Source organism: Macaca thibetana, chromosome 4, assembly GCF_024542745.1.
Source record: "Macaca thibetana thibetana isolate TM-01 chromosome 4, ASM2454274v1, whole genome shotgun sequence".
NCBI classification, from domain to species: Eukaryota; Metazoa; Chordata; class Mammalia; order Primates; family Cercopithecidae; genus Macaca; species Macaca thibetana.
Window position 1 is genome coordinate 105,199,320 of NC_065581.1, and position 13,891 is coordinate 105,213,210.

Here is a 13,891-nt window from a genome sequence, read left to right on the forward strand (position 1 = left end):
GCCATTAAAAAACTGAGATTTAATCAGATGGTTAGAGAGCACCTCCTCTCCCTCAAACTATCACATCATAGTTCCTGCATAATAACAGGAAACAGGATTGCAACTGAGAGAGCTGCAAAGCACAGACTCCATTGAAGGAGGTTTTAGGGTAACCCAAAGACAACAACAAAACAAAAGGAAACTAGAGGAAGCATCTGGCTCTGCAGGTACAGCAAACGTTAAACACAGGTCTGCTCCTGGCCAAATTAACGTTAAGTCTTCGCAGTAAAAGCCTAATCATCTCAGTTCCTATGCCTGATACATCGCCTCCGGCTTTGAACAAAAAATTACAAGGATGCTAACAGATAAGAAAAGCAGTCTGAAGAAACAAACTATGCATTAGACTCTGATTCAGATGTGGCACAAACTTTGGAATTATCAGGTAGGGAATTTAAAATAACAAGGATATAAGGGAAAAGGCAGATGGCATGCAAGAATAGAAGAGAAATAATGAGAGAGATGGAAACTAAAAGAATGAATCAAAAGAGAATTCTAGAAATTAAAAATATTGCGAGAGAAATGAAAAATGCCTTTATGGGATCATCAGTAGGTAATACGTGCCTGAAGAAAGAATCAGTGAGCTGTGAGATATGTCAACAGAAACTTCCCAAACTGAAAACATGAAAAAAAAAAAAAAAAAATGAAACTGCTCGAACAGGGCCAGGTGCCATGGCTCACACCTGTAATCCCAGCGCTTTGGGAGGCTGAGGCAGGCAGATCACCTGAGATCAGGAGTTCGAAACCAGCCTGGCCAACATGATGAAATCCCATCTCTACTAAAAATACAAAAATTAGCCGGGCATGGTGGCGGGCACCTGTAATCCCAGCTACCCAGGAGGCTGAGGCAGGAATTGCTTGAACCTGGGAGGTGGAGGTTGCAGTGAGCCGAGATCGCGCCACTGCACTCCAGCCTGGGCAAAAGAGTGGGACTCTGTTTCAAAAATAAAAAAAAAGAAAGAAAAAGGAAGGAGTGGGGGAGGGAGGGATGAAGGAAGGAAGGAAGGAAGGAAGGAAGGAAGGAAGGAAGGAAGGAAATGTTCAAACAGAGTATCACTGTGGGACAATTATAAAAGGTCTAATATGCATTTAATGGGAATAGCAGAAGAAGAGAGAAATAAGCAAAAGAAATATTCAAAGTAATAATCACTAGGAATTTTCCAAAATTAATGACAGACATCTAAACACGGGTTCAGGAAGATCAGAGAACATCAAGCAGGATAAACACCAAAAAATCTACCTAGGCATATCATATTCAAACTGCAGAAAACCAAAGACGAAGAGGATATCTAGAAAGAAAGCAGAATAAAAATATCTTGTCTGTAGCAGAAGAGAGATAAGAATTATATTAGATTTCTCATCAGAAACAATGCAAGCAAGACGACAGTGGAATGAAATATTTTGAAAAGAAAACAAAAAACTCACCAACCTAGAATTCTGTATCCAGTGAAATTACCCTTCAAAAAAGGGGGGGAAATAAAGACTTTCTCAGATAAACAAAAACTGGGGGAATTTGTTGCCAGGAGAATGCCCTACAAGGTATGCTAAGGTACGTTTTTTGAAAAAAGGGAAACTATATAGGTCAGAAACTCAGATCTACATAAAGAAAGGAAAATTTACATCAAAGAAAGAAAAAAATGGCCAGGCATGGTGGCTCATGCCTGTAATCCCAGCACTTCGGGAGGCCGAGGCGGGTGGATCACCTGAGGTCAGGCATTCAAGACCAGCTTGGCCAACACAGTGAAATCCCGTCTCTACTAAAAATACAAAAATTACCCAGGCCTGATGGCACATGCCTGTAGTCCCAGCTACTCAGGAGGCTGAGGCAGGAGAATCACTTGAACATGGGAGACAGAGGTTGCTGTGAGCCAAGATCATGCCACTGCACTCCAGCCTGGGTGGCAAAGCAAGACTCTGTTTAAAAAAAAAAAAAGCACAAGGAACAGTGGCTCATGCCTGTAATCCCAACGTTTTGGGAGGCCAGGACAGGAGGATCACTTGAGGTCAGGAGTTCAAGACCAGCCTGGCCAACATGGTGAAATCCTGTCTCTACTAAAAATACAAAAATTAGCAAGATGTGATGGTAGCTCCCTGTAATCCCAGTTACATGGGAGGCTAAGGCAGAAGAACTGCTTGAACCTGGGAGGCGGAGGTTGCAGTGAGCTGAGGTAACACCATTTGTACTCCAGCCTGGGTGACAGAGCAGGACTCCATCTTAAAAAAAAAAAAAAAAAAAGGCCGGCACGGTGGCTCACGCCTGTAATCCCAGCACTTTAGAAGGCTGAGGCCAGCAAATCACAAGGTCAAGAGATCGAGACCATTCTGGCCAACACAGTGAAACCCCGTCTCTACTGAAAGTACAAAAATTAGCCAGGCGTGGTGGCACTCGCCTGTAATCCCAGCTACTTGGAAGGCTGAAGCAGGAGAATTGCTTGAACCTGGGAGGCAGAGGTTGCAGTGAGCCAAGATCGTGCCACTGCACTCCAGCCTGGCGGCAGAGTGAGACTCCATATCAAAAACAAAACAAAACAAACAACAACAATAAATCCAGGGATAAATAGACAAATCAAACATTATGGTTTGAGACTTCAACACTCCTCTGTCAGTAACTGACAGACTCAGTAGGCAGTCTGGATACAGTTAAACCAAACAGCATCGTCAATCAACTGGATTGAATTGACATCTACAGACTACTTCATCCATCAACATCAGAATACACATTCTTCACAAGATGACATGGAACATTCACCAACCTAGATCATATTCTAGCCAGAAAACATACCTCAACAAATTTAAAAGAACAGAAATAATACAAAGTTGCTGTCAGACAACAGTGGAATTAAAACTATAAAGTAAAAAATTAAAAATACATAAATAAATGATTTTTAAAAGATAGTAACAGAGAGCTAAAAATGCTGAAAATATTTAGAGAACAAACAGCATATTCCTAAATAACATCTGTGTAAAATAAAAAGTCTCAAGAGAAATGTTTAATTGTTTTGAACCAAATAAAAATGAAAATACAACTTATCAAATCTTGTGGGATACGGTAAAAGCAATGCTTCAACAGACATTTTTAGCACTTAATGTGTATATTAGAAAAGAAGAGGCTGGGCGCGGTGGCTCACACCTGTAATCCCAGCACTTTGGGAGGCCGAGGCGGGCGGATCATGAGGTCAGGAGTTAGAGACCAGCCTGGCCAACATGGCGAAACCCCGTCTCTACTAAAAATACAAAAATTAGCCGGGAGTGGTGGTGGGCACCTGTAATCCCAGCTACTTGGGAGGCTGAGGCAGGAGAATCGCTTGAACCTGGGAGGTGGAGGTTGCAGTGAGCCAAGATTGTGCCATTGGACTCCAGCCTGAGCGACAAGAGCATGGCTCTGTCTCAAAAAAAAGAAGAAAGATTTAGTATCAGTAATCCAAGCTTCCACCTTAGGAAACTATGAAAAGAAAATAATATAAGCCTAAAGCAATCAGAATAAGAGAACTATAATAATAAAAATTAGAGCAGAAATCATTGGAATTGAAAATAAGAAATTGACTAAAAAATCAAAATCAATCATTAGGAACGAAGGATAGGCTATCACTGCACACCCAGACTCTAAAAGGGTAATAAATTACACAAACAGCTGTGCACACATACATTTGACAACTTACATAAAATGGATCAGTTCTTTGATGGTCACGAGCTACCAAAACTCATCAAAGAATAAATTAAAAACCTAAATAAATCCTTTATCTATTAAACAAAAAGTTGAATTTCCAGTTTAAAATCTTCCTTAACAGAAATCTGCAGCCCCAGATGGTTTCATCAGCAAATAGTACCAAAGATTTTTAGAAAGATGTAACATGAGTTCTACATAGTTTCTTCCAGAAAACAGAAGCGGAAGGAATGCTTCCTAACTCATTTTATGAGATGAGCATCATCATGATACTAAAACCAGATAAAGAAAATACAAAAAAAGAAAAGACCTTCATGAATCATGAATCAATATCCCTCATCAACACAGATGCAAAATACTAACAAACTGAAAACCGTAATACATTAAAAAAAAAATTACACATCATGACCAAGTGGGGTTTATTCCCGGGATGCAACATTTGAAAACCAATAAAAATGTAATCTGCAACAAGACCGTATCAACTGACAATACTCAACATCAATTCACGGTACAAGCGCTCAGCAAATGAGGAATCGAACAGAGCTCTTTAAACCAATAACGCAAACCTACAAAAAAGCCTATAACTAAACATACTGTGAACGACGTAACGCTTCTTTCCCCCTAAGATCGGGAACAAGGCAAGGAAGTCCACCTCACCCCTCCTACTCAACATTGCACAGGAAGACCTATCTTGTGAAATTGGGAAATAAAATTTAATGAAAATCATAGATTGGAAAGGAGAAAACCAAACTGTCCCTAGTCCCTATTCACAAACAACATGATTGCCTATGTAAAAAAATCTCATGGATTCCATAAAAACCTTCTAAAACCAATGTCAGTTTCGCAAGATTGCAGGATACAAGGTTAACACACAAAAACCAACTATATTTCTTTATAATGGTAATGAATATCTGGAAACCAACTTTTTAAATCACAGTGGCTTAGAAAAATAGTCTCCCGGCCGGGCGCGGTGGCTCAAGCCTGTAATCCCAGCACTTTGGGAGGCCGAGACGGGCGGATCACGAGGTCAGGAGATCGAGACCATCCTGGCTAACACAGTGAAACCCCGTCTCTACTAAAAATACAAAAAAACTTAGCCGGGTGAGGTGGCAGGCGCCTGTAGTCCCAGCTACTCGGGAGGCTGAGGCAGGAGAATGGCGTGAACCCGGGAGGCGGAGCTTGCAGTGAGCTGAGATCCGGCCACTGCACTCCAGCCTGGGTGACAGAGCGAGACTCCGTCTCAAAAAAAAAGAAAAATAGTCTCCCATAAATCTAACAGACCACGTGAAGGATCTATATATGAACACCACTAAATGCTGATGAACGAAATAAAACAGTCTAAATAAATGGAAAGACATACTGTATTCACAGACAATATAGTTAAGATGTCAGTTCTCCAATTGATCTATAGATTTAACACAAATACAATTAAAATCCCCCACGAGGTGGGGCGCAGTGGCTCATACCTGTAATCCCAGCACTTCAGGGACTGAGACAGGAGGATCACTTGAAGCCAGGAATTTTGAGATCAGTATGGGCAACATAACGAGAACTCCGTCTCTACAAAAATATATATATATATATGTGTGTGTGTGTGTGTGTATAGATATATAAAATTAGCCAAGTGTGGTGATGCACACCTGTGATCCTAGCTACTCTGGAAGCTGAGGCAGGAAGATCCCTTGAGCCCAGGAGTTTGAGGTTACAGTGAGCTATGATGGCACCACTGCACTCCATCAGGGGCTACAGACTGAGACTGTCTGAAAAACAAAACAAAACAAACAAAAAAAGAACAAAATCCCCATCAGGATTGTTAAAACATATAGACAAGTCTAAAATATATATGGAAAGTCAAAGGACGTAAAATACCCAAGTAATCAGGAAAGAGAACAAAGCTGGAGGGCGCTAAGACTTACTTTAAAGCTACAGCAATCAAGACAATGTTGTGTCAGTGAAGGGACAGACACATAGATCAATGAAACAGAATGGTCCAGAAATAAATTCACACAAATATTGCCAACTGACTTTTCACAAAGTGGCAGGTGCAAAGTCAATGGAAGGGAGTCTTTTTAATAAAGGACTTGTATCCAGAATATTTAAAGAACTCTCAAAATTCAATGGTAAGAAAACAACCTGATTTTGGCCGAGTGTGGTGGCTCATGTCTGTAATCCCAGCACTCTGAGAGGCCAAGGCGGGCGGATCACGAGGTCAGGAGTTCAAGACCAGCCTGGCCATCATGGTGAAACCCCACCTCTACTAAAAATACAAAAATTAACTGGGCGTGGTGGAAGGTGCCTGTAATCCCAGCTACTTGGGAGGCTGAGGCAGGAGAATCGCTTGAACCCGGGAGGCGGAGGTTGCAGTCAGTAGAGATTGTGCCACTGCACTCCAGCCTGGGCAACAGAGCAAGACTCTGTCTCAAAAAAAAAAAAAACCTGATTTAAAAAAAAAAAAATTGGTAAAAGGTTTGAAGAGACCTTTCACCAGTGAGAATAAATGCATGGCAAATAAGGCCATGAAATGGTGCTCGCCATCATCAGCCTTTAGAAAAGCGTACATTAAGGCTGGGTGCTGTGGCCCGTGCCTGTAATCCCAGCACTTTGGGAGGTTGAGGTGGGCAGATCACTTGAGGTCAGGAGTTTGAGACCAGACTGGCCAACAAGGTGAAACCCTGTCTCTACTAAAAATACACCATGCTGGGTTTGCTGGAAGGTTGAGGCAGGAGAATTGCTTGAACCTGGGAGGCAGAGGTTGCAGTGAACCAAGATGTCACCACTGCACTCCACACTCCAGCCTGGATGATAGAGTGAGACTCCATTTAAAAAAAAAAAAAAAAAAAGTGTACATTAAAACCCTGATGACAGTTACCACTATCACCTGTTACAATAGCTAAATTAAAAATAATGGTGATAACAAGTGCTGGTAAGGATGCTGAGTACCTTGAACTCACACACTGCTGATGGGAACACAAATTGGTCCTCTAAAGTTGGGCAGAATTGCATAAAGTTAATCATATACTTACAAATGACCCAGCAAAGCCCCCTCCTGGGTATTTAGAGAAAACTGAGCAACAAAAAGGAAAAGATTATTGATACATGCAACAACATGGAGATCTCACAGGTTTTATGCTGAGTGAAAGAAGCCAGATTGAAAAAACCACTGTAGAATGAATGCCGTTTACATAACATTCTGGAAAAGACAAAACCACAGCAACAAAGAATACATTAGAGATTCTCAGGCTGGGCGCAGTGGCTCAAGCCTGTAATCCCAGCACTTTGGGAGGCCGAGGCGGGCGGATCACAAGGTCAGGAGATCGAGACCACGGTGAAACCCCGTCTCTACTAAAAATACAAAAAATTAGCCGGGCGCGGTGGCGGGCGCCTGTAGTCCTAGCTACTCAGGAGGCTGAGGCAGGAGAATGGCGTGAACCCAGGAGGCGGAGCTTGCAGTGAGCCGAGATCGCGCCACTGCACTCCAGTCTGGGCAACAGCGTGAGACTCCGTCTCAAAAAAAAAAAAAAAAAAAAGAGATTCTCAGGCATTACAGGTGGGGAAAGATATGACTATAAAAGGGCAGAACAAGGGAGTTTTTGGGGTGACAGAACTGTTCTGTATCTGATCGCAGTGGCGGTTATATTTACTTATTTTGAGAGAGGGCGTCCCCCTGTCACCCCACCTGGAGAGCAGTAGTGCAATCACAGGTCACCACACCCTAAACCTCCCCAGCTCATGCGATCTGCCCACCTCAGCCTCCCAAGTAGTGGGGACTACAGGTACACGCGCCACCATGCCTGGCTAATTTTTGTATTTTTTGTAGAGACAAGTTTTCACCACGTTGCCCAGGCTGCTCTCAAACTCCTGGGCTCAAGTAATCTGCCCATCTCAGCCTCCCAAAGTGCTGGGATTACGGGTGTGAGCCACCATGCCCGGCCCAACACTAATTTTATATATGTGTTAAATCTCATAGAACTGTATTAACAAAAAATAAAAAGCAGTGTTACTGTATGTTAATTTTAAAAACAAAATAAAATAATAATAATATAATTTGACAAGGCAAGGCCCAGACTAGGAGGATCTATTCATGATACATATGCCTAACAAAGACATATCCAAAAATTATAGTGTTACTACAATTTACATGGAATAAACACACGGACCAATTAAAAAATGTGCAGAAACCTTGAACAGTCGTTTCACCAAAAAAGTGATACAAATGGTTAATAAGTTATTAAAAGGGGCTCAACATTATCATTCATTAGGGAAATCACATTAAAACCACTAGGAGGCCGGGTGTGGTGGCTCACGCTTGTAATCCTAGCACTTTGGGAGACTGAGGCCAGCGGATTACCTGAGGCCAGGAGTTCAAAAACAGCCTTGCTAACATGGTGAAACCCCATCTCTACTAAAAATACAAAAATTAGCCGGGCATGGTGGCGCATGCCTGTAATCCCAGCTCCTCAGGAGGCTGAGACAGGAGAATTGCTTGAACCCAGAAGGCAGAGGTTGCAGTGAGCCGATATAGTGCCACCGCACTCCAGCCTGGGTGACAGAATTCTGTCTCAAAAAAAAGAAAAAAAAAAATTACTAGGAAATACTGCTGCATAACCACCAAAAATTTAAGACTGTTAACACCAATTGTTGGCAAGGATGTGAAGTAACTATAATTTTTTTTTTTTTTTTTTTTTGAGACGGAGTTTCACTCTTGTTGCCCAGGCTGGAGTGCAATGGCATGATCTCGGCTTACCACAACCTCCATTTCCCAGGTTCAAGTGATTCTCCTACCTCAGCCTCCCGAGTAGCTGGGATTACAGGCATGCGCCACTACAGCCAGCTAATTTTGTATTTTTAGTAGAGACGGGGTTTGTCCACGTTGGTCAGGCTGGTCTCCCTACCTCAGGTGATCTGCCTGCCTCAGACTCCCAAAGTGCTGGGATTACAGGCGTGAGCCACCTCGCCCGGCCCTTTTCTTTTTTCTTTTTTTTTTTTTTTGAGACGGAGTCTTGCTCTGTCACCCAGGCTGGAGTGCAGTGGCATGATCTTGGCTCACTGCAACCTCTGCCTCCTGAGCTCAGGAGATTTTTCTACCTCCGCCTCCCAAGTAGCTGGGACTACAGGTGCATGCCACCATGTGCAGATAATTTTTGTATTTTTTTTTTTAAGTAGAGACGGGGAATCACCATATTGGCCAGGCTGGTCTCAAACTCCTGACCTTGTGATTCACCCGCCTCGGCCTCCCAAAGTGCTGGGATTACTGGCGTGAGCCGCCGCGCCCGGCCAATTTTCAAAAATTGATTCAACCCTTTTGGGAAACTGCTAGCAGTGTCTATTAAAACTATACATCTATCATCCTATGACACAAAAATTCCTTTTATAGGTATATATCCAACTAAAATCAGTGCATTCATTCACCATACTACATGAATGTTCAGAGCAGCTTTATTCATAATAGCCAAAAACTGAAAACAACCCAAATACACATCAGTGGTAAAAAGGATAAGTTAACCGAAGTATATTCATGCAATAGAATACTATTCAGTAATAAACAAACTTCAAACTACTGATACGTGTGATAACATGGAGGAATCTCACACACTACAGTGCGTGAAAAAAAAACAGAAATGCAAAGGTGTCCAATCTTTTGGCTTCCCTGGGCCACACTGGAAGAATTGTCTTGGGCCACAGATAAAATACACTAAAACTAACAATAGCTAAAGGGCTAAAAAAAAAAAAAAATCACATGGCGGGGCACCGTGGCTGGTGCCTGTAATCCCAGCGCTTTGGGACGCCGAGGTGGTCAGATCACCTGAGGTCGGGAGTTTGAGACCACCCTGCCAATATGGTGAAACCCCATCTCTACTAAAAATACAAAAATTAGCCAGGTGTGGTGGCACCAGCCTGTAATCTCAGCTACTCGGAAGGTTGAGGCATGAGAATCGCTTGAACCCGGGAAGTGGTGGTTACAGTGAGCTGAGGTCGCACCACTGCACTCCAGCCTGGGCAACAGAGGCTCTGTCTCAAAATAAATAAATAAATAAATAAATAAATAAATAAATAAATAAAATCACAAAAAATCTCGTAATGTTTTAAGAAAGTTTACAAATTTGTGTTGGGCCACATTCAAAACCGTGGCCTGTGCCGGTTGGACAAGTTTGGAATAATGCATACTGCTTGATTGCAATTACATGAAGTTTAAGAGTAGACACAACTCATACTTGGTAATTTAAGTTCAAATGAATAGTGGTTACCTCTGAGGAAGTACTACTGACCAGGAAGGAGCAGTTGGAAACCTGGGGTGATGGAAATGTTCTAGATCTTGACCTGGGGGCTGATGACACGTGTATACATATGTAAAAATTTACCCAGCTGTCCTCTTAAGATCTGTGCAATTTATTGTGTGTAAATTATGTCAGTTGGGGAAAAAAATAAGAAAAATGAAGGAATGATGGAGAAAAAAGAAGAGAAACATAAGGAAGGAAGAAAGAAGGAAGGGAGGGAGGGAAAGAGAGAGGAAGGCGGGATTAAACCTAAGCACGGAGGGGGAGAGATGCTCCTCAAAAATATGCTATCAGTCATGTAGTGTTATTGATTGATGGATTGATTGATTGATTGAGACGGAATCTCGCTCTGTTGCCCAGGCTGGAGTAAGTGGCGTGATCTCGGCTCACTGCAACCTCCACCTCCCAGGTTCAATCGATCCTCTGCCTCAGCCTCCTGAGTAGCTGCCATTACAGGCACGCGCCATGGTGACCGGCTGTTATCTGCATCTTAAAGATGGGGAAAGTTTGAGGTTTGCTGATGTGTTCAGCGTCATAGACTAGGTGAGTGACTCAAGCTGAGGCTAAAACCCAGGTGTGTAAGGCGCCAAAGCCTTTGTGATTCCAACTCCTACAGCTCGGGTCACTTCCTCGAAGAAAGGTGACTCCTAGAAATGCCTCCCACGTGGAAATGATCTCCTCCTGGGAAGAACGTCTGTCTTATCGCCGTCGACCTTAGGCATGGACACCCTTCTGTTCGCCACCCACAACTGTGAGCCTGCTCAGGAGGCAGAGCCACGTTCATTCATTTTAGGCCTCCTCAAGGGCTCAGCGCCTGCTAAGCAGATGCGCGTTCCTGTAGGACAAGGGGTGGCCACTGGAGACGCGGGTGCGACGCAGGCGATCACGCCCTCGGACGTCGCTGTGGACTGCGCTTCCTTCCGAAGAGGGAACCGTTGAGAAGAGCGAAGGATTATATTTCACTAGAGACCAGCCGCGTCCGTGTGACTCACTTAGAAACTCACTGTTACGTATTTGGAGCCCGGACTGACGACCTTCCGGGTACACGTCAGGCAGAAGCAGGTGCGCGGTGGGCGTGTCCGCCCCGCCCCGCCGGTAGCGCCGGCCCCGCCCCCCTCACCTGCGCGCGCAACCCCGCCCCAGCGCGAGGCTCTGCACAGGCCGCGCCCGCCGTCCAGCTTTTATACGGCGCTATTTTGGTCGCGCGCCCTGATTGGCCGGGAGCGGGCGACGACACGCTGGCGCGCCTCAGGGAGGGGCCAAGATCTGGGGGAGGGGAACTTCCGGCGGCCTCGCGGAGCCCGGGGCGGCGGAGCGGGACTGCTGCGGTCCCCGGCGGTGCTTTGGGACCTCTGTGCCTAGTCTGCAATCTGTCAGTGGGGTTATATTTTAATAAAAGAGCTTGTGTGTCCGAAAGGGATTTGTCAAGAACCAAACTCACTCTTCTGGGATGGAGTTGCCAGATGGCGGGAACAGGCGGCATAAACCTTACCAGACGTGAGCCCAGACTGCTCAAGTGTCATTCGCGTCTTGAAGCTCTTGCCCGCCCCCCTTTGCAGGCGCGTCTTCTGCCAACTCTACCTTGCCCTTTGCTAAACCAGCCCTCTAATGTTTTATCGTGCCTCACGTCAGACAATGGCTGGGCCTGCCTCTCTCCCCTTGGTTCTGTTCTCTCCCCTTCTCTGAAGTCAGAAGAACAAAACACTCCTTAGAATTGCTAGAGGATCTCATTTCCACCATATTTCCCTGTCCTGATCCGAAGAGCCACGTCTGACCTCCCCTGGTCTGGCTGTCCACCAATCAGGCAGCATTACTCTCTGAGTCTCAATGTTATTAAATTTCTTCTGGTGGCAGACTGGTTTTGTACTTTGGTGAAAGTGACCAAATAGGTACCAAGTGTGATTCATCAAAAAGTCTTACACTTGGCCGGGCGCGGTGGCTCAAGCCTGTAATCCCAGCACTTTGGGAGGCCGAGGCGAGCGGATCACGACGTCAGGAGATCGAGACCATCGTGGCTAACACGGTGAAACCCCGTCTCTACTAAAAAATAAAAAAACTAGCCAGGCGACGTGGCGGGCGCCTATAGTCCCAGCTACTCGGGAGGCTGAGGCAGGAGAATGGCGTAAACCCGGGAGGCGGAGCTTGCAGTGAGCTGAGATCCGGCCACTGCACTCCAGCCTGGGCGACAGAGTGAGACTCCGTCTCAAAAAAAAAAAAGAAAAGAAAAGAAAAGAAAAATCTTACATTTAAAAAGATAAGCCAAAAGGACCATTTGAAGCCACCACTCCATATTGGATGGGAACTTAGCTTGAAAGGTTTTCTCTTAAGGATTTCTGTTTACTTCTTAGAATCACAAATATCATCTCTGGTTGGAAAGCCTATAAACGCCTCTGAGATTTCCTGAGTTCACAACTTCGAAGATGATTTGCAGCTGGATGCAGAAAAAAACAAACTTAGTAATTGTTGAATGCGGACATCAATGAGAATTAAGTACTTTTGGCCCAAACGTAGTGGTTCACACCTGTAATCCTAGCACTTTTTGGGAGGTCGAGGCAGGCGGATAACCTGAGGTCAGGAGTTCCAGACCACCCTGGCCAACATAGTGAAACCTCATCTCTGCTAAAAATACAAAAATTGGGTGGGCATGTTGGCGCATGCCTCTAATCCCAGCTACTCAGGGCTGAGGCCCTGAATCGCTTGAACCCAGGAGGCAGAGGCTGCAGTGAGTATAGATAATGTCACTGCACTCCAGCCTGGGCTACAGAGCGAGACTGTCTGCAAAAAGAACTTTCAATGTGCCAGGCATTTTAAATGCTTGACAGGCATTTAATTTAATCCTCACAAAATCCCCATGACTTAGATACTATTATTATACCCATTTTACAGAAAGGGCCTAGAAAGCTTGCATAACATTGTGTCTGTACTTGGTTCCTGCCAGTGGGTTCGTGGTCTCACTGACTTCAAGAATGAAGCCACAGACCTTTGCAGTGAGTGTTACAGCTTTTAAAGATGGCCCAGGGCCGGGCATGGTGGCTCAAGCCTGTAATCCCAGCACTGTGGGAGGCTGAAGCGGATGGATCACGAGGTCAGGAGGTTGAGACCATCCTGGCTAACATGGTGAAACCCCGTCTCTACTAAAAATTCAAAAAATTAGCGGGGCGTGGTGGCGGGCACCTGCAGTCCCAGCTACTCGGGAGGCTGAGGCAGGAGAATGGTGTGAACCTAGGAGGCGAAGCTTGCAGTGAGCCAAAATTGTGCCACTGCACTCCAGCCTGGGCGACAGAGCAAGACTCCATCTCAAAAAAGAAAAAAAAAAAAGATGGCCCAGACCCAAAGAGTGAGGGGTGGCAAGGTTTATTGTGAAGAGCGAAAAGACAAAACTTCCACAGCATGGAAGAGGACCCAAGTGGGATGCCACTGCTGGCTGGGGTGGCCAGCTTTTATTCCCTTATTGTCCCCGCCCATGTTCCATTTCTGTCCTATCAGAGTGCCCTTTTTTTCAATCCTCCCCACGATTGGCTACTTTTAGAATCCTGCTGATTGGTGCGTTTTACAGAGCGTTGATTGGTGCGTTTTATAATCCTCTTGTTAGACAAGAAAGTTCCCCAAGTCCTCACTGGACCCAGGAAGTCCAGCTGGCCTCACCTCTCAACATGACTGATGCAGCACATTAGTACCATGGCAGTGCCAGGATTCACACCCAATATTGTCTGACTCTATGTGTGCCCTTAACTACTAAGCTCTGCAGTTGCTTCTTTTCTTGTCTTACCTAACCAGAAACTTAGTCTTAAGCCAGCCCAAAAGGAGTTGGGATCACTACCAGGTGTTATAAATCTTCAGGAAGACATTTGTCCTGATGGTTTAAGAAAAGGATTGCTACTGTGAGGCATGGTGGCTCACACCTGTAATCCCAGCT

The 13,891-nt window shown here is 44.7% G+C and overlaps 1 protein-coding gene across 3 annotated transcripts in view; it reads right to left on the reverse strand.

The window, feature by feature from the left end:
* The window catches only part of LOC126952317 (putative uncharacterized protein LINC02901), a 44,624-nt gene extending 33,539 nt beyond the window's left edge, over positions 1-11,085 (reverse strand). For 2 of the 3 annotated variants that reach the window (XR_007724839.1, XM_050786766.1), the window contains exon 1: positions 10,640-11,085. Coding sequence is in view for 1 of the 3 variants with exons in the window: in XM_050786766.1 (XP_050642723.1) it covers positions 10,640-10,759 (120 nt within the window). In the remaining 2 variants the exon portion in view is untranslated. Of the gene's footprint in view, positions 1-5,166; positions 5,261-10,639 lie in introns of all 3 variants that reach the window. The other variant, XR_007724838.1, reaches the window with a different exon arrangement.
* Between the last annotated feature and the right edge of the window lie 2,806 nt (positions 11,086-13,891).